The 21609-nt window shown below is 39.6% G+C and overlaps 1 protein-coding gene across 1 annotated transcript in view; it reads left to right on the top strand.

The window, feature by feature from the left end:
* The window catches only part of LOC142095416 (protein-glutamine gamma-glutamyltransferase E-like), a 41399-nt gene that overhangs the window by 12098 nt on the left and 7692 nt on the right, over positions 1 to 21609 (top strand). The window contains exons 3-4 of the mRNA XM_075178363.1: positions 12893 to 13166; positions 21229 to 21389. Of these exons, the coding sequence (XP_075034464.1) occupies positions 12893 to 13166; positions 21229 to 21389 (435 nt within the window). The remainder of the gene's footprint in view (positions 1 to 12892; positions 13167 to 21228; positions 21390 to 21609) is intronic.

The raw sequence follows: 21609 nt of genomic DNA on the forward strand, positions 1-21609 counted from the left end.
TCATCCTCTTCTAATTCCAAAGTGGCATCCTCAATTTGGGTATCACCGGCTACACTCGGGCTATTAAGGCACACATCAGCAGAATGCTCACGATTAGACATCCCACTGTTGGATGGACTCTCCACAGGGATTGTTGTCATTTGTGAATCAGAGCAAATATTCTCCTGTAATGCCTCACTGGTATCTTGCAGCTCAGCTTTGACGCGTAACAGTAGTTGTGCACCAATTGTAGGCTGGGTAACTTTTTGGGATCTGCCACTAATAGCCAAAGGTGAAGGCCTCATTCTCTCTTTGCCACTGCGTGTGTAGAATGGCATGCTTGCAATTTTTTTTTTATCGTCACTTAACTTTTGCTCAGTTACACTTCGTTTTCGCTTCAATACAGTAAATTTTTTTTTGGTTTTTGTTTTTTGCACTAATTTGAAAACACTCTGTTGTTTGACATCGCCTTGGCCAGATGACGTACTGGGAACACTAACATCAGGACTGGTGACAGAACCTGGTTGCTCATTTAGATCATATGTGGACTGCTTTGAATCCATTGCGTAGATACTGCTGACAGATATGACTTTTGACAGCCAGAAATATTAATGCACAATTAGGGAGGACACCCCAAAAACACTGAGGAGTGCTAAAATTTATTGAGTAGATACTGCTGACAGATATGACTTTTGACAGCCAGAAATATTAATGCACAATTAGGGAGGACACCCCAAAAACACAGAGGAGTGCTAAAATTTATTGAGTAGATACTGCTGACAGATATGACTTTTGACAGCCAGAAATATTAATGCACAATTAGAGAGGACACCCCAAAAACACTGAGGAGTGCTTAAAATTATTGAGTAGATACTGCTGACAGATATGACTTTTGACAGCCAGAAATATTAATGCACAATTAGAGAGGACACCCCAAAAACACTGAGGAGTGCTTAAAATTATTGAGTAGATACTGCTGACAGATATGACTTTTGACAGCCAGAAATATTAATGCACAATTAGAGAGGACACCCCAAAAACACTGAGGAGTGCTAACATTTATTGAGTAGATACTGCTGACAGATATGACTTTTGACAGCCAGAAATATTAATGCACAATTAGGGAGGACACCCCAAAAACACAGAGGAGTGCTAAAATTTATTGAGTAGATACTGCTGACAGATATGACTTTTGACAGCCAGAAATATTAATGCACAATTAGAGAGGACACCCCAAAAACACTGAGGAGTGCTAACATTTATTGAGTAGATACTGCTGACAGATATGACTTTTGACAGCCAGAAATATTAATGCACAATTAGAGAGGACACCCCAAAAACACTGAGGAGTGCTAACATTTATTGAGTAGATACTGCTGACAGATATGACTTTTGACAGCCAGAAATATTAATGCACAATTAGGGAGGACACCCCAAAAACACAGAGGAGTGCTAAAATTTATTGAGTAGATACTGCTGACAGATATGACTTTTGACAGCCAGAAATATTAATGCACAATTAGAGAGGACACCCCAAAAACACTGAGGAGTGCTAAAATTTATTGAGTAGATACTGCTGACAGATATGACTTTTGACAGCCAGAAATATTAATGCACAATTAGAGAGGACACCCCAAAAACACTGAGGAGTGCTAACATTTATTGAGTAGATACTGCTGACAGATATGACTTTTGACAGCCAGAAATATTAATGCACAATTATGGGGGACAACCCAAAAGCGCTGGGGAGTGCCAAATATGAAGAAAAAATAATAAACCTCTATCCTCCTCTCTGCACTAGCGATTTTGGTTAGAGCAATTGCAAGAACAATATTGTATTCTTTCTCTGTCCCTGCTCTAATTAGCCTATGACTACACCCTGCTCTCTCCCTCTGTCAAATGGCGATGGATTGCTGTGGAGGCGTGTATTTATAAAGTTGAAGTATCGCGAGAACCGAGTCCCGAGATCCGACGACGTCACAATGACGTTCGGCCTCGATTTGGATTCGGAATTGGCGGGAGAGTACCGAGCTGCTCAGCTCGGTACTCGGATACCCAAAGTTCGGGTGGGTTCGGTTCTCGGAGAACCGGACCCGCCCATCTCTAGTTTCTATATACGGATCGTGTTGTTTTTAACAGTTTGTTTATACAATCTCTATTTGTTTTGAGTTATCAACTCACAAGATACATTTTTATATCAGGCTTACTTAGAGTGTGCCCTTTGTGTGTTTTTTATGGGATTTACGGATATATGTATTACTATATGTTTTATTAATAAATTTATTTTTACACAACCTTACAGTTTATGGTTAGTGGTATAAGTGTTTTCAGTGTCCAGCGCTGTTGTCTTTTTGCTTTTATTGTATATCTAATCAGACCTCCCAGGTCTTCTTTCAGCTGCAGGTACTGAGACGCTTAGTACCCTCTTTTTTGATTTATTACCATAATTCCTTTGCACCAGGTTTTTCTGTGTTTTGTTTCGAGTAAGTATCATGCTCTCTTTTTTGCATAGGAGTATGGGAAAATATATACAACTAAATATCATGCTACATAATTTTAAGAATATTATTGACACTTGCATTTCACCTATGCGTTCTTCTTTTACATCCTAAAAGGGTATTTTCTTCAACTTGACTTTACATTCTGATATTCGTTCGGCTATAAAACAAAGGGAAAAGAAAAAAAAGTTCTAAATGTTAACATTGACAGAGCAATATATGTCATTAAGGGGTTAACTGTTCCTGAGCACAAGTTCATGATCATCTTTTGAGTACTGAAGTTTATTCACTTTAGTCACTTGTGTTGCCTATTGCACATGTAGTGTCAATTTATGTAACAACTGCTTGCAATGCTTACTCATGACGTAATGATCTGTTTTGATTTAGCAATCAATACTGTAAGGATCCCAAGAATATTTATTTACAATGCAAATATTAGAAAAGTCACATGACACACAACACAGCAAAAAAAAAAAAAAAAAAAAAAACACAAAGGGATGGAATTAAAACCTAAAACGATGATCAAGATGTTGATTTGATCGAGTCACGTACTAGAGTTTCAAGTTAAACAGGGTGTGTTTGTTCTCCACAAAAAGATGCCCAGCACTGACTAACATTTATTATTAATTGGTCGCTGATTGAGATGAGAACACCAGCAGAGACAGAGATCTGATTCAGCTGAGATTTCACGCTTTTATCTTTCATCATTCCCCAAAAGCCAACATCCTGATTCGCCTGAGGAAAGGTAATGCAGGAGAGCTAAGCGATTCCATCAGGAACCAGCTAAAGCACAAAAGGTAAAAACAAACTGTAAAACAGTTATGTGGTTACGAATGTCTGTCTAAGGGTATGAGAAGGAGCAGCATTTATTGTTCTGTTGTTATTCAATGTATTTTAGGTCATGAAAGTTATTTATGACGTTGTGTAGGTTTTTGATAAGTAACCTCACATTTCTGTAGGAATGCAACTTTTCTTCATATCACACTGAAATATCTCCCCCTAATTTGTGCATACCATTAATATTTTATATACTTATTATTTGCTTTATTTTGTATGAAGAGATAATAAGTTAAATAAATAGACCGCTGCACCAAACATATACAAAAATGCATTATTTACAAAATAAAGATGGTATAATTGATTAAGGACCACCAAGTGTAAGGAGTTAGTGGACATTAGACCCAGATGGACCATATCTTGGGAAACTAGTCTGGGCTTATCCAGCTTTCATTAATTTGATGAACAGTAATACACTAACTCTTTTTTAAGCACGGGTGGATTGGGCCCCAAGCTAACTAACTAGCACAAGCTTTGTTTTTCCATAGACGAGAAATTGAAGCAGCTGATTTTAAGCCTTGTGGGTAAAATATAGTCAACTAAACTCAAAAGGTTAAGGTTAGGGGTCAAGCAATGGGGGTACCCCCAGCAATCTGGAAACCAAATATGCAATCTGCTTTTACTTAGACCAGAGCAAGCCCTACATAAATGGGGAAAAAAAGAATCCCGTCACAAAGTGGCATCTGGGACTGACTGAACGTGGTAAAGTAGACCCTATGTAGGTATCTCCGCTGTACCAAGTCCTGAGGAGTGATTTGCTCTCCCAGTAGGGAGCATAGGACAAGTAATAGTGAAGGGACACTTGTAATAGGGATCATTGGTCCCTAGAGAGAACAGCTCCACCACATACATAATGAATGGATGCTGGACAATGAATAAATAAAAATAGTAGAAACTGCATCCATGGTCTATCATCTGTCCTTTACCTGGGAGAACACAGTGAGAGGTAGGCAGTCACAAGGTACATGAGAGTTACAAGACTGAAGGGCTAGATTTACTAAACTGCGGGTTTGAAAAAGTGGAGATGTTGCCTATAGCAACCAATCAGATTCTAGCTTTCATTTTGTAGAAGATACTAAATAAATGATAACTAGAATCTGATTGGTTGCTATAGGCAACATCTCCACTTTTTCAAACCCGCAGTTTAGTAAATATACCCTTGAAGAGTTTAAATTGCAAACATCTAAGTAATTTTACACAAAAGTGCCTCCACCCTGCCTTACCTACAGCAAATACCGACTTTCACATTTTCTAGTATTTACTTTAATTTACATTATCACAGATCAAATAGCATCAGCAGGATTCAGATTCTAGCTTTATCCATTTTAAATATATAATAAGATTAGCACTCAGCCAATATACCTCTTGTGCTCATAAGAGATCTACATTCAGATAACAAAGTTCTCAGTAATCCTGGTATACTAAAATGTTTCTACTCTTACAAATAAAAGCCCATAAAGGATACTGCATCGGCTAGCAACAATATATCTTGTTAAATAGTGATATTAACATCGGTTTGCAAACATTTTTTATAAGGGAATTTACTAAGATTAAAATCTTCATCTATGGATTTGCCCCTAGCAAAACATTTCATAGTTTCTTTATATAACTACTACTTCTTTGTGAACCATAATCTTATTAATCATTGCAATTATCTAATTACATATAATTATCTATAGGATTATATTAAGGTGAAGTTATATAGGGGCTGGCTGGCAAATTTTAGCCTGGGGGGGGTCGAGACTTGCTCAGCAACCTATTAGGAACAGTTTAAAGGAAGAAAATGCAGGTAGCCCAGTAGTCCGGTTTAAGGTAGCCCACTATGGGACCCCCACTGCCCCCAGCACAGCCAGTCCCTGAAGTTATAGCATAAACTAACCAGGTGAACTATTTACAATGCTGTTAAAATTTAACAATGTTTATTGTTGGTCCAATTTACACAAGGAAATTGCTTAAATGTGATCTGTAGGTATATTTGTGTGTTTTACTTTGACTGTTTTCCTAAATACATTATGTGGACTAAATTGATCACTTGTAAATAGAAAAAACAGAAAGCAGATACCCAGACAATGGATTTAAAGTAAACCTGTCCTGCCTAAAATCTAACAATAGTGTAGCATGTGTAAAAACTTAATTCCAGTGTACAGCTATTTACATGCATGCCAATATTGAGAAAATCTGATTTAAAATGATGCCCCTTCCTCTCTGTCTAGTAGTTACTACTACAATGCCTCAGACATTAAATTAAGATCCTGTGACCATGATCACAAGTGATCGTTCATAGTCACGCAGCTGAAAGCTTACATACTTCTAACAGGTTCACCGTACACACATTGTATAATGCATTCTAAAACGTGTGCGTACTATATGAGATGGTCAGTGAGCGAAACATGAAACTTGGTACGGACATACAGCACTGAAACATACGATTAGTAGTCAATGACTGGGCTGAACAAACTACTGGGATTAATTGAACGGATTGTTAATAAAAGCATAGAATATTTGACTCAAATAAAAAAAAAAAAAAGTATAACAGCTTATTTAAGCCACTCCAGGATTATTCTCAGTTGATCTACATAGCTACCCCATAGTTACATCTGTATTCCTGATAGTTATCTTTGAAATCATTAGTCTGTGACACAGGGCTAACATTACAAATCTAAAGGAACAAGTCTAGAGGTGAGGAATGGATAAAGGAAAGAGTAAATGAGTGCAGCATTGGATCAACAGCAATAGTAAAATATACCCGGTCAATTAGTTTGTCTGAAAAATAATTGCATTAATCATATCTCTTAAATAGACCTTAAAGTCAGATCTAACACTATGGGGGGTATTCAATTGTTAGTTTTAACGCGCTAAAACACAAAAAAACGAGTGCTCGAAAAAAACTTCATATTATACGGTAATTTTGCGCACGTAAACAGTTAATACGGTACTTACTCGCTGCCAGCGGGCTGAATTTGAGCTCGCAGCTCCCGAAATTCCGCGAGTAATTACCATATTAACGGTAAGATTTTTCGAGCGCTCAATTGTTAGCGTTAACGCTAACACTTGAATACCCCCCTAACAATTGAATACCCCCGTATGTACTACTCAGAAAATGGGTGGATCTTTTTTCCATACTGGTCATCCAGTATGGGACTATGCAGCTAAACTTTACACAGAAACCTTTACAATAAATTGATTTTCTTTTTTAAATAATTTTCATAATGAACTAGCTCATGCTAGATGTGGATCATAAACACAGCCCTCTTTGTTTGTCTTACACGTTATAGATTATCTTCAAATATGTTATTTTACATACTTCATTCACAATATGTAAAATTTTCATTTTGTAAACTTAATTGAGCCCTGAACTCCTTTGATAAAACAAAAGTTCATTAAATAGTCCACAGGGGGGTCTATACCCGAGTAGCCAATCAGAGCAGTTTTCTCATGTTCCAGCCAATCAGCGGCTCCGATTGGCTATTCATGGACAGGCCCCTTCCTATTAATTAATGCTGAGGCTCTGCTAGGTGCAAGTCCTAGGTCTTTTTTCAGAGATTTTTAACACTTTCAGGGCAAAAGAAAATACGATCCCAAACGATTTAAGAGTACAATCAATATGTTAAAGAGGGATTTTTATGACTGTATTTTTGTATGGTGTGCACGGTCTGTTACTTTACTATTTGGAACTAATGGTCCCAGCAGGCTCTGCCATGCAGGACATGCTGGCACTTGTAGTTCTTCAACCACCAACATGCTCTGGCCGCCATGGGTATACTGACAATTTTAGTTGTACAAGCAATTAATGGCTGCCAGTGCTTGCTGGAACTTGTATTCTCAAATAATAAAAAAAAAAAAGTTTAAAGTATTACCCCCAACACCCACTGGACAAAGGTTGGGAAGAACCACAGTGGATGGTTTTCCTTGGGCGGAGCACATATTTTTATTTTATTTTTTTGTGTGAACCCAATCTCCTTTAGCAACTCAGCCGCAAGTTGACCAGCCTGAGGCTGGTTCCCAATATAACAGCTGGACTCTAAGCTCCGCTCTCCCTGTTTTAGTGTGACCAGACCAGCCTGATGCTTGATGTGACTTTTGCCTTTGTCTCTTCTCATTAGTGGTAACCAGCCCAGGCTATGAACGCTTAGGCTGGTTTAAATTTTTAGTGGAAGTTTGCAATTTTAATTTTATTAAAGGAACAAAACACACCAAAAATTCCCCCAGCACACTGCTATAGCCAGCAAAAGACCTGCTAGTTCTACTGTAGATAAAAATGCAAAAGTCTTAGTTGCACACATTTGCAAATGTATGTTAAAGCCACCCGCCACTCCACTGCGCTTTTGCTAATAGGGTGGTCCTAACTCTAAACAGTGAGTCCCATATATTTGAGCCATACATATGTGTTTTTAAATTGAGAGCTAATTTACCAATGAGGTAACCCAGAAGCCTCCAAACACTAATTCAGCGCCAGTACTCCCCCTCAGCTACTGACACTAATGTGTACAACTAAGACTTTTGCATTTTTATCTACAGTAGAAATGGCAGATCTTTTGCTGGCTATAGCAGTGTGCTGGGGGAATTTTCTGTGTGTCCCTTTTAGGATAACCCCACTCTTTCAAGCACCTGCTAGGAGCCTATTAATTGAACTTCCACTTCTGTATTTGTCTGAGAGGCATGTTGCTGTCAGTAACTGAGGGGGGAGTATGGGTGCTGTATTGCTGTTGGAGGCTTCTGGGGTACCTCTTTGGTAAGTTAGCTCTCAATTTAAAAACACATCTATGGCCCAAATATATGGGACTCACTGTGTAGAGTTAGGACCACCCTATTAGCAAAAGCGCTGTGGAGTTGCGGGTGACTTCAACATACATTTGCAAATGTGTGCAACCAAGACTTTTGCATTTTTATCTACAGTAGGAATCGCAGGTCTTTTGCTGGCTATAGCAGTGTGCTGGGGGATTTTTTTTGTGTGTTCCTTTTAGGATAACCCCACTCTTTCAAGCACCTGCTATGAGCCTATAAATTGAGCAATTTCCACTTCTGTATAATTTTAATTTTATTCAAGTATATGATGACGACGGCTGGCATATCTAGTATGCGGCTGCATCGAGATATGCTTAAAGTGTTTTAATCATCCCTTGATGCGGCTGCATTCTTACACAGTATTTTGTCATACTTGCCAACTCTCCCGGAAAATCTGGGAGACTCCCGAAATTTGGGTCAGTCTCCCGGACTCCAGAGCGAGCTGGCATTTCTCCCGCATCCCAGGTTTCACAGAGAATCGCATAATTTGACGCGATTCTTGGTGATTCACACCATTTTGGAGGGCGGGAGGGTGCGGGGCAAGGCCAATCGAGTCATTTTGGCCCCACCCCCATGACGGGTCACAGGGGCGGGCCCAAAATGACGCGATTGGCCTCTCCCTGCCCCCTCCCACCCTCCAATCACGCCCCCTCTCCCGGAAACAAGTTGGCAAGTATGAATTTTGTCCTGCGCAAATATAAACTCATACTACACGTTAGGCCATAATTTTGCAGCAATATTTTTACTTGCAAGACACAAAATTGCAGTCTACTCTACTCTGCCCTATAGGAGCATAATTGTTTCACATTTCAAGAATAGAACAGAATATACTGCAGGATCCTTAGTGCTGTTTGTTTGTCGCCAAGGTATTAGGAGACTTGTGGCAGAGGCTGACTAAGCAGAGACAAAAACCAGGTGTAAAAGGTTGAGAGGTGACATCGCCATGTTCTAATCTGATTTCATCCTAAGATTTAGATTGGAGATTTCTTTACACAATTTAATTCATTATGTGGTATATGTATACTGCTTCCCACAAGAACATTAAGTAACATTTTAATTTTTGAAAGAAAAACACAAGTGTCAAGTTATCTGCTTTTCTCAGTCTTATTCAACAAATAACTAACTAATGGGCACTCTAGTGGAATATGTACATATTCTATGCAAAAAGAAGGTTATGCAAGCTTAATCCTTTTTATTTCTAATCTTATGCAGTACTACTTACAAAATAGTTTTATTGACTTCTGGTGATTAATCCCTATAAAGGTGTGTGCATTATGTACTACTTTGTAGCTATGAAAAATAGATGTGTGTGGAAAGTAACATCCAAGACTCTTGCTGAATGCAAATAAAAGATCAAATTAGGAGACAGCTCAATATATTACATATACCATCATAGGGAGAATTTGACATGCACACATTACTTAAACTTTGTCTAGAGAAGCAAGATTAGTTCTCCCCATACATAGTAACAAACCATGCACACTGCACTAAATTATCAAAACACATAAGATACCTTTCATTAACCCCTTACACATCTACTTTACCCTGAGTATAGCTGCCCCCCATCCCCATTAACACACACAAAGACATTATTTCATACTTTCCTGTGGAAAGACATGGCGAGTACACAATTACACACACACATAATTGGACACATGCCATGCACAATCAATATGAATGAGATTCTTGCACACAAGCAAAAATGAGCAACTTCATTTTTTTATGTTAGTTTTAACTTTTATGATAACAGTATCTCACCATACAATGCTAGGGTCACGCTTGAGGATTTGTCTGTACCCGGGCTGGGTTGTGACTCTGGAACAGGATTTGTGATTACATGCAAGAAGCTGGGTGGCTTGATTAGGTTTCTTAGCATGGGAGAGAATGAACTGATACAGGTGGTGGTGGTGGCTGCTGAGAGTTCAGGAGGTTACTGAATATGAATGACATTGGAGACTTTAAATAAGTCAGGAACACCAATATGGTGATCAGATTTAGAAGTGGAGACCAGACTGGAACCAGATTGCAGACTGCGCTGTCTGGGCAGAAACAACTGAGTACTCTATAGATTGCTAAAAAGCAGGTTGACACCTGAGGAATCAATGATGCACTGGGTTAGAGGTCCAAGAAGTCCTTTTATAGGGACTGCTTCCCCTGATTGGAGGCTGCGGTCAGCTGAGCTAATGCAGCACTCTGACTTGCTGAAAGGGAGCAGGTGACTGAATCCAAGATGGCGGTGACCAGGCATTGTTTTTAGAGGGAACTCTGAGGTGGAGACAGACTGGGCAGCACCCTGCAGGAAGACCTGAGACCAGTAAAGCCTGTGGACTGTAGGGAAAGCTTAGAAAAACAGCTGAGGGGTAAATAACCTGAAAGCCTGATGCATGACAGCTTGTCTACTTTTGTTGTTTTCTATAGTGTATGTCTGTTTCACTAAGGACAGGACACCTTTTTGTTGTTGATCTATATCTTGTTAGCCACATATAATCAGTTTTGCACTGGGCAAGGATGGAACAACCTGTAGCTAATCAGCTAATAATGAGTATAGCAGTACCTGTGATCAGTATTGTGATTTTGTGGGAGGCAGTGTACTGTCCACACGTGTGATTGTGGGCAAGACTCTGTGTGACAAAGGCAGTGCTATGATTTCAGGTTAGAAACGGAGGCAACTGGAAGTCACAGACACAGTTTGATGGTGGAAAGAGCAGGGTCCCCCGACAGCACAGAGCACCGTTGAGTGGCTCCTATTAAACTGACCCAGTAAGATTATGGAGTTAATTGCACCTACAAAGCAAGAGTCATAAATCCAACTTATTTATTCTGTCATAGAAATAAACGGTACATTTTTGTGTCCAATTGTTTTATGCTTTATTTCTAAAGTTCCAACATATTCCACATCTCTGTACAATAGAGAAATATAGAAAACATACATTGACAGTAGCATAAGTAACATGTAGAAGAATGGATCTGCCAATGAGCTGATTTATGGCCATGTATAGCAATGACGTACCTAGAAGAGAAGATGTCTCCAGGAGTAGGTAAATAAGACAGTGAAGGGGCCACTAGACGAAATAGCACTATGACCAGTGAATATGATTAGCATCCGGAAGAGACTACTTACAGTTTTGATGGTCGTGGGACAGACTGAGAACAAGGAGAGTATTACAGAGCAGATGTTCTATAGAGAAACAGTTTGCATATGTGAACTGGAGGTGGTAATAAAGAGTGTAGTAAATCCTTAGCTGATCTGGGAGCTCTATTTTTTACCCATGAGATATAAATAAACTAAGGGAAGGAAGCATTTAAAAAAAAAAAAAAAGAAGGAATTTGAAGGTAGCAGAATGAAACAATACTGTAAGTATAGGAAGGACTTTTTTACATATACTGTAAGCCAAAAGAATACCTAATCCAATTAGGAAAAGTTAATTTTGTGCTTCCGCAACGGAATCGTTTCCAACTCTACTCCGGTCCTGATGACATTGTGCCGTAGCAGCGGCGTTAACGGCAAGTGTACCCGTCGCCACTGCTATTAGTAGACTCTGGCGGGGCATCTTCAGAAGCATTGCTGGATTCATTTTGTTTTAAAATTATTCCTTTGATAAATAGCTCAATTTAGCCAGAATTAACCCAATATAGGACCTTGTGCATCTCTAATATATATGTAAAAATTATTAAACCTTCACAGAACTGAAAGATTAATTTAATCGTTAAAACAATACCAGTTATAACGCTTATATTTGCCTAAGAAATGTTTCTGTTTATTTGTATTATTGTGACCCCAGAAATACCTTTTTGTAGGAGTTTCTATGAATTTCCATATCTGTGTTTAATGATTGTGAAAGAAAAATACATCTTACATCCATTCCTATAGTAGATTTGTAAGGTGCCACAGTGCTCCGCAGCACCAGAGCATTACATGACATGTATTACAGCAGTACTACTGCTCCACCGTCTAGCTAGTGTTTGAATCCTAACACTGCACAATACACAGCTAGCAGTTGCAGAGAAGGTAACACAAAATTATGTTTCAACTGATGAGGGTGTAGGCCAGACAGTTAAAAGTTCTAGCATAAAAGCCATTATTTTTGTAGTGGTACAAAGTTCCGGTGATACAATCTTCATTATCCAATTTTGCTTCGCCATTCCGCAGAATGACATTCTGCTCTGTAATAGTGAACATGCATTCCTCATTTTACAGAGCTTATAGTCTATTAATAGCGGAGGGAAGATGACGGTGTTTATTTTATTCAGCTCAGTGGTTGGGTGTAATAAGGTAGATGTCCAGGCAAAGCAAAAATAAATGGGGAAATACCTGCTAAACAGTTATGGCCAAATTCCACTGATAAAACATACAAAATTATTTAGCCAAATTCAAAGTGAGGTGAATATTCTTTACTCTACAGGGTGCCAGTCAACGATGCACCTTATAAAGTAAAACTCAGATGTTACTACTATGTTGCATTGGCTAATATGTATGATTGTTGGGTTAAATAGATTTAATAGAAGCCAATTGTTTGAAAGTAGACATGTTATTTAGGAGGTTGGCGCTCTGTTGTCATTTCTCAGTCATTTCCAGCCAAGAGATCTTGCAGTGCCCATCGATGTACATTTATATATAAAAGTTTTAGAAGCCTTTTTGTGTAAGGCAACATCTATTTTAGGTTGAGTTGTCTTGTATATCATATATACTGATATTTCTTTACCATCCAGCTTTATAGCTTCAAAGGTTTGTTTGTTACATATGCTCTACTATTGCAGTATGAGTCTCATATTTGTTTTGTGCCTTTCTGCAGGTATTTCTGCGAAGTCTACAGCTAACCATGGCAGAAATGATGAGCCAAGTGTGTAAATCTCCCGATATTGATAACGAGATACTGGCAGAGTTTAAGGTGATCAATGTATATGCTGTTGGCAAAGACGTGAGTCTTAGTCTATCAATCACAAACCTGACAAAAAATGCAAAGACTATTAACGTCGACATCCGGGCATGCTCCGTCCTATACACCAAGAAGGAAATGCATGAACTCTTGAAGGAGAGCAGGAAAATTAATCTCAAAAGCCTTGAAGGTAAATAACCAAATATTTTTGGATATTTTTTTTAAAAAAAAAACATGGTTATTGTCATCAATGAGCAGACCACCTCTGCGGTATGAATGAGTTCATATGGGATAGACTTCTGTTTTAGGTTTCGTGGATATTTAAGATGTTTGAAATTATATTCAATTCCTATTTTATTCCCTGAGAAAAGATTAGCAAAAACTGTATAAGTTTGTGAAGTACTTCCTCTATGGTTTTGTGTAACATGTTGGGTTCTACACATACATGCTTGCTCTCCCGGAATTTTCTGAAATCCCCCGAATTTTGGAGAGTTCTCACGTTGGAGCAGGTCACCCTCCTTCATCCATGGGCTTGATTACATGATTTGATGTGAATTGCATCGCCATAACCAAGCCGCCAGTTGGGGCCATAATGACGCCCCCGCACTTATCACTTGGACCTCCCCTCTTGAGATCTGCCAGAGAGGAGGTCTAAAAAGTAGACAAGTATGGTAGCAGCTGTAGACTGAGATTTCCCCCTTAGCAAGCTTGATACACTTTACAAATCAATCTGCTGTTTTGTCTATCTGTGTAATTACAAATCGCACCATAGGCTACCTGTCCCTGGAGTCCAGTTGTAGCGTACACTTTGCCTGTTTATCCTTCATCTTCATTAATTTATAAGCCACCACAAAACTCTGCCGCACTGGGCAGCCAGACTTACAAACCATACAAAACACAATGGCATAAAAAAACAGAACAAGACAAGATTCACAAGAGGGTGCAGACATGAGACAAAGAGTAGAGAGGGTCCAGCTTGGAAGAGCTTACAGTCTAGAGAGAGAGAGCACCACTAAGACAATTGGAGCTAGTGATACTCGGAGTGGACTTGGGACCGGAGCTGGTAGAACATGCAGGGTGAGTAGTATCAGGTGGGGGAAGGATAAGCTTTAGTGAAGATTTGGGCTTTGAGAGTGAGTTTGAAAGGTTGAAAATTGGGGAGAACCTGCTCAAGCAGAGTAAGTGGAGGGAAGCACTGGAAAAGTCTTGGAGGCGAGAGTAACAGATGGTTATCAGAGGACGAGAGGCATACTTCAGAAGTAAATCAAAGAGTGAGTGTATCTCCCAACTAGGTCAACAGTTAATAAGGGGAGGAGTTGGGGAGGGCTTTGAAGGTGTGGGTGAGTAGCTTGAATTTAATTCTGGAGGAAGTAGGGAGCCATTGTAGGGATTTTCAGAGGATTGCATTATATGTGGAGTGGTGAGAGATATAAAGTTCAGTTGCGCAGTAGTATTTATATATGTTGAAGAAAGAAAGAGAAGAACTGTGTTTAAGGGGCACTCACAGTCGAATTTAATACTTATTGATTTACATTAAAATGTCTCAGCGTTTCACGATTTGTCTTTTTCAAGGCAACCAAGTCTTTTTCAAGGTAGCCTTTAAAAAAGACAAATAGCGAAACGCGCATCGGCGATGTAGCACGCCGCTCTCTTGCTAATTATCAAATATTATTTATATCATTATATCCTCCTTGCTTTTTATGGGCTTAATCGTTAGAATAGGAAGTCACAAATATTGACAATTCCCAGATAGGGAGCACTATGGGGATAGCTTAGTTTATACATAGGACAGAGATTTCATGTTTATATTGAACTAGGAAGGGTTCAATTATACAGGCTTATCCCAGCGAGCATGTGAGAGCTGTTAATAAAACATCAGCCTTTTCATCATTTAGATAAGATCTGGTTAAATCCTAATAGAATTAACACTTGGGGGTAAATGTATCATACTCCGGTTTCTTCAACTCGCGGGAGTTTGGCGAGATAACAGCTAAAATTTAAAGTGGCTCTGCCTTGTAAAGGGAAACTTGCCTTTACAAGGCAGCGCCACTTTAAATTTTAGCTGTTATCTCGCCGAACTCCCGCGAGTTGAAGAAACCGGAGTATGATACATTTATTTACCCCCAGGTCTGGATATAGCAAACATATAGCAGTTTGTGTTTGAGGACACATCTTTGTAAGGAGGCTAATTATATCTCTATATACGTATTTAGCAGCGCACTATGGTAGTGGTTAACTACCTATTTTAAGAGGAATTTTTGTTAACTCATCATATTACCTTTTTCATCTTTTAAATATTTTGCTATTTCATTGTTATTTTAACAAGAAGTTTTCTCTTACACTGAGACATTTTAATGTATATCAATAAAGATTTATAAGTATTAAACTAGACTGTGAGTGCCCCTTAAACACAGTTCTTCTCTTTCTTTCTTCAACATATATAGTTCAATTATATGTGTGTGTGCACCTGTCCTCTAAGTCTCGTTATAAATATAAGTTGATAGAATTATCATATAAATTTGGAAAAATGAGTAAGTAAAGAGGAGTTGTCTACCCGGTGCGATATATATCTTGTTATAGCAGTAGCATTTATGACAGATTTTATAGAGCAAAGATGGGTGAGAGGAAGGTCATCTAGAAGGAGGTTGCAATAATCAAGGTGTATTCTGGCAACGTTTTGAAGGAGGAGGCGATGAAACAATGGACTGGATGTGCTGGGGATGGAGTCGAGAATGACTCCAAGGCAGCGAGGTTGGGGAACAGGTGATGGTATGAAGTAGTCAACCAAAAGGGATACTATAGGAGGGGTTGTGACACTAGAAGGGAGGAAGATAATGAGCTCTGTTTTGGACATATTGAGCTGTAAGTAGCATTGGGACATTCAGATGAAGATGGCAGATAGGGAGAGTTGGGCATGCAGGATAAAAAAAGTAGTAGTATTCAATTTGTGTGTCGTCTGCATAGAGGTGGCACTACAGGCTAAAGAAGGCATATGAGTTCACAGAGAATGGAGGTATAAAGAGAAAAAAAAACAAAGGGCTGAGAACAGAGCCTTGAGGAACCTCAACAGATAGAGAAAGAAAGGATATGTTCCTATTAGAAACAATGAAGGAGCATTCAAAACGATTGGAGGTGACCCAGGAGAGACGAGTACTGTTAAGGTCAATGGAATGAAGGGTTGGGATCAGAAGATGGTGGTTGAATGTGTGGGGAAAGTGATAGGGAGATCAAAGAGGATAAGATAGGAGGTGACTCGTTGACCTAGTTTTCAGTAGATCGTTGGTCTCTTCAGTGAGGGCAGTTTCAGTAAAGTGTAGACCAAGGAAACTTGATTCTAGCGGAAAGAGAAGACAGTGAGCAGAGAGAAAGTGGGTCAGGTGGTTGTACACAAGCAAACAATTACAATATACTGTAGGTGTAAAAATCCAGGCACAAATACTCAAAAGCATAGTGAGAATATATATCATATACTATAACAATTCCTCAAAATGAGTCTTTAGTAGACACTTATCTCAGTCAATAAATCAATGTTCTTTTCCAGGTAAGTAGTTCTTAAATGATTTATCAGAAGGACTCCAGAGGATATCACAAATATGAAAATAAAATGAGAAAGAGGTCTAATATTGTGTAGTATTTTAAAATATGTATGAGTCCATACACCATAAATATCCTCCTATAAACTTAAGTTGAAGGGATGAATTAATAAAACTTTTTCATTACCAATACATGTTGTGCTTTTTTGGTAATACTTCTATGCATCACCTGCCCCTCCTGTGATTGCACTTACTTTATACAGATAGGGCTATTCACTTCAATGTAACCCAATACGTTCAGCTGTAGCCCCTTTCCTCCTTCAAATAGCTGTTCTCTTGTAAGCATTTACTTGGTAATTCTCGATATACATAGAAGACAAAGCAAAAAACAAATCTGGCATAATACCCTTAAAAACTATGTAATAAACCTTACATAAAACCACACTCACACTAAAAATTGAATGCATAATAAACATGGTATTGAATCCTCATAAGATAGAAGCAAATCCACTCCTACCATAGTCTATTGAAAATGTCAGCGTCTTGATGTTAAATCACCATCCCTGGATAAACAGCTGGCATGCAATTTTCTTCCAGATGGGTAGTTTGCTTATACTTCTGTCCACTGCCAACATGTTTCGGCCCTCTAGTTGGCATCTTTTTCAAGGCATGTTGGATGTTTGAACCGGCTGTACTTTTATATAGCGACCAGCCAATCACCTAACGTTTACAATGTCTTCCATACAATACACATAAAAGTCATTATATAGAATATAAATATAAACACAATGAAGTTATAAATATAATACAATTCATCATTATAAAATTTGTGCCAGAAAAGTAGTTTATATACAAAGTTGTTTATGTTTGAGGGACTGAGCTAAACAGGCTCTGTCACTCTCTTTGTCATAGGATTCCAACTTTAACAAACCAGATGGAAGTAATAGTGCCAGTGGAGAGGGACAGGTTGAATAGGTGAGCTAGGTGAAGGCAAGCATTGAGGGGAAGCTGAAGAGCAGTTGGAATGGTACGGGGTCAAGGGAATAGGTTGTGTGAAGACCTCCTCTTCGGTAAAAAGAGAGACAGAACTGAGGGTGTCTAGTTTAGTGGAGGCGAAGGTGGGTGATTGATCTGGGGAGAGTAGATTTCTTGACAGATGGTGTCATTTTTGCCTTTGAAGGAGGTGGTGAAGTCATGAACAGTGAGGAACAGAGAAGGCATTGGAGTGGGCAGAGAAGCGAATTGACAATGGCAAAGAGGGGATAGGGATTGGTAGACTGGATAGATATTAGGGATCTAAAATAAGTTTGCTTGGCGAGAGAGGTGGCAGTGTACTTATCAAGAAAATTTGTAATGGAGGACGCGATGGAGTGAGATTTTCTCAATTGCCACTCGGCTGCATGGGAGCACTGGAGTACCAGGGATGGGATTTAGAATGACAGTATGATGTGCAGTGGCTGGAGTTGCCATATCTAGAGCTAAGGTGAGTATTGTGTTCTACAATGAGACTACAGCATTAGGAAGGACAGGATAAATATAGGCGAGAGGTGCGGTCACGTTAATTTAGGTGTTGCTGGTGGGGGTGCAGGAGGCAAGACGAGGTAGAAGGAAAGGAGGTTGTGGCCAAAGAGCAGAAATGACAAGTTTGAGAAGCTGGAGATGGCACAGAAATGGGAGAACACTAGGTCCAGGGAGTGTCTATCATGATGGATGAGAGAAGACGTACCCTGGGAAAGACCAAAGAAGGAAGAAATTGTGAAGAGTTTAGAGGCAACAGTGCCAAGAGGGTTGTCAATGGGGATGTTGAAAACCCCTAGAAAAAGTTTGGATAGGTCTGTGGAAATTAAATAAGGCAGCTAGGTGGAAAAGTTGTCGACAAATTAGGTAACTGGTCCTGGAGGTGATAGATGGGAGCAACACAAGTGTGGAGTAGAGAAAAGAAACATATGGCATGGACTTTGAAGAGGGAGAGTTCAAGGGGGTGATACAGCGATGCAACCAAGGAGAATAGTAGGACTACTTCAATACCTTTATGGTAAACTGGTTCCCCTTGGGAAAGAGTGAGGGGAATGTCAGAGAGTGGGAGTCCGGGTTTGGGGCAACCAGTAGGAACAAGAGGTGAAGGAAATATGTGGGTGAGAAGGAAGTACCAGTTAGTGTAGGATATGCATTGATGAGTGTAAAGGTAGCAGAACATTTGAAGCTACAGGCGGTGGAAGGGAAAGAGAGCTGGGATGTTGGAAAGTGGGGAGAGGGAGGTATATAGGAGAAGGGTGGAAATTGTATGTATGGAGGGGTAATGAGAGAGAAGAAGACATGTGAGATAAGAGGGGCAGCGCCGGTGCTAGGGTTCACGGCGACCCTAGGCAAAATTTCGCCGCCCACGCCCCCCCCTGCGAACACACTAAAAAAAAAGGAGAGTTTACTTACCTTTTCTCTAGCTGGTCCGCGCCTTCATCACGCAGAGGCGGAGTGATGCATTCAGGGAGGGGAGGGGGGGCGCCGGGAAAGAACTTTATTCACACTGTCTGTCTGACAGATGGGACGCCAGGCCTGAAGAGGGGTGATAGTGGAGTAATTTGATAAGAGTAGCTGAATCAGCCAGGACTGGGCAGAGAAGTAGCGGTAGTAATTAAGTAGATTACTAAGCAGTAGTGGCAGAGGGATAAAGTGGTAACAGAGATCATACATGAGAAAATGGAAAGGTCATTAGTAAACCATAGTAAATTAGGAAAATGACATACGTGAGAGGGGATGTAAGGTAATTAGCTAGTAAGGGTTGAAGGTGAGATCACAAACAGCGGCATAATAAAGGAAACAAACATTGTTATAAAGCAGTTTTTGGAACCATGCTCAATAAGGAGTGTCCAGGCTGTGCACAAAGCAGGTGCATGCGTTGGAGTGCAGTGTCAGTGTTTCCAGCTACAGTGTTCTCCTCTTCTTCACCTCCTTTACTCCTTTATGTCCTTGGGTATGCTATATAAATCTATATACACAATTGTAACAAACACACACTAAGGGCGTGACTCAAGTTCTGACGCAAGCTGCATTTAAAAAAAATAGCATAGAACAGGTGTAGTTCCAACCGTATTCAAACCCAAGCGTATCTCAAGATATGCTTCCATTTGAATCTGGGTGCAAGTGCACTCTGGCTAACCAGGAAATGCTGTATCTAGACATAAACAGACTGCGGTATACACACAAGCGAAAGTACAATAAAAGGAAACAACAGAACACATTTTTAAAAAATTGTAATATAAAATAAAAGAACAACTCTTAACAGTATAATCCATTCTAGAAATATTTTTTGAATTTTTTTAAAATAATTTTTATACTAATTACATAAAGATCTGTGCTAGCTAATGTCACGCGTGCATATACTTTTAAAATCAAAGACTTTGTTGTGACAATTATCACTAAAAGTCGGCATTTACACCTGCCCTGTAGTGGGTACAAAGGATAATCCTGAAAACAAGCGTACTTATGAGAAACCCAGGCTTTGAATCGGCTGCATCTGCGTCGGAACGACTGTCCATGGCCTACGTTAGTCCAACCCTCCCCTCTCCCATTCTATCTCTCAAGTAGTAGACAGTCATAAGTGTCATTTGCATTCAGACATGAATTGCATACAATTGCATTCATTAGCTGAAGGCCCGTTTCTGAGCATGCGCACTATGCAAATGGACGTACGTCTGACCATGAATCAGGCCCTAACATGCTAACTATGCTGCCAACACTGTCTTGCGGCCGACACAGACAAAAAGTCTTTAAAAAGTAATATACCCAAATACAAGCTTCTTACAGCTGCAGTTTACTAAACTTTTCAACGACTTCCAGAAGCTGGGCAGTGGTTCCTCATGTTAATCATTTGAGCATGGGTGTTCTGCCTTCTCCTACTAAACTCCCAATTTCTAGAACAACCTTTCTGAGTCACTAAAAACTGACACATGTCTAAGCTATTTAATAACCTCCATCACTCTGTTCTATAAGCTTGTATGTGATTGTAGCACTCTAATACCTTCTGTCTGTGAACACGTCACAATTGTATATGATGTATCCAGGACATACTTGAAAATGAATAGTAACTTACAGGGGCGCACCCCTCCCCCCCCAAAAAAAGAAAGAAAAAAAAGCGAGAGCTGAACATGAGCTCCGTTTTGGCAGCACTGTACTATCCAGCAGCCACGGCGCTGTCAAAGAAGCGGCGGTGCTGTACAATACAGCACCGCCGCGGAAGCTTCTTTGACAGCGCCGTGGCTGCTGGATAGTACAGGTGCACTTCTTGAGGGGAGGGGTTTCTGGAGACCCAGAAACCCCCCCTGCGTGCACCCCCGACTTAAAATGTATATTTTCCTAGTAAAATACTTTTTATGAATAAGTAATATAAATATACAATTTGCCTTACAGCACTGGGGTCATGAGTTCTATTCCCGACCATGGCCTTATCTGTGAGGAGTTTGTATGTTATCCCCGTGGGTTTGCTCTGGGTGCTCCGGTTTCCTCCCACACTCCAAAAACATACTGGTAGGTTAATTGGCTGCTAACAAAATTGACCCTAGTCTGTGTGTCTGTGTGTCTAAGTGTGTGTTAGAGAATTTAGACTGCAAGCCCCAATGGGGCAGGGACTGATGTGAATGAGTTCTCTGTACAGCGCTGCAGTATTAGTGGCGCTATATAAATAAATGATGATGATATTCTACAATATATTCTTCTATTCAGTGAAGGAAGAGCCAGTGATCATAACCTATGCGCAGTATGAGGATCTACTCACCCCAGATAACGCAATCGAGGTGACAGCCGCGTGTACCTCTGAACCATCCAACGGAATAGTGATTGTCCAAGCAAGTGTTGTCCTTAAAAATCCGAAATTTGAAATTAAGGTATGATTTATAATATTTACCCTCAAGTCGAAAAAGGAGTTAATCTAGACACACTAACACTATTTTCTTTTCTCATAAGTTTTAAAGCAATTGTGCCTTAAATTGACTCTAACGTGTGATTCTTTTTTTTTATTGTATTACTTTTAAAGATTACAATAAAATTAATGTTTGCCTATCAAAGAATTCTACTCTTTTTTTGCTATTTTTACTTCTCTGTATA

The sequence above is a fragment of the Mixophyes fleayi genome, chromosome 6 (genome assembly GCF_038048845.1).
Source record: "Mixophyes fleayi isolate aMixFle1 chromosome 6, aMixFle1.hap1, whole genome shotgun sequence".
Lineage (NCBI taxonomy): Eukaryota > Metazoa > Chordata > Amphibia > Anura > Limnodynastidae > Mixophyes > Mixophyes fleayi.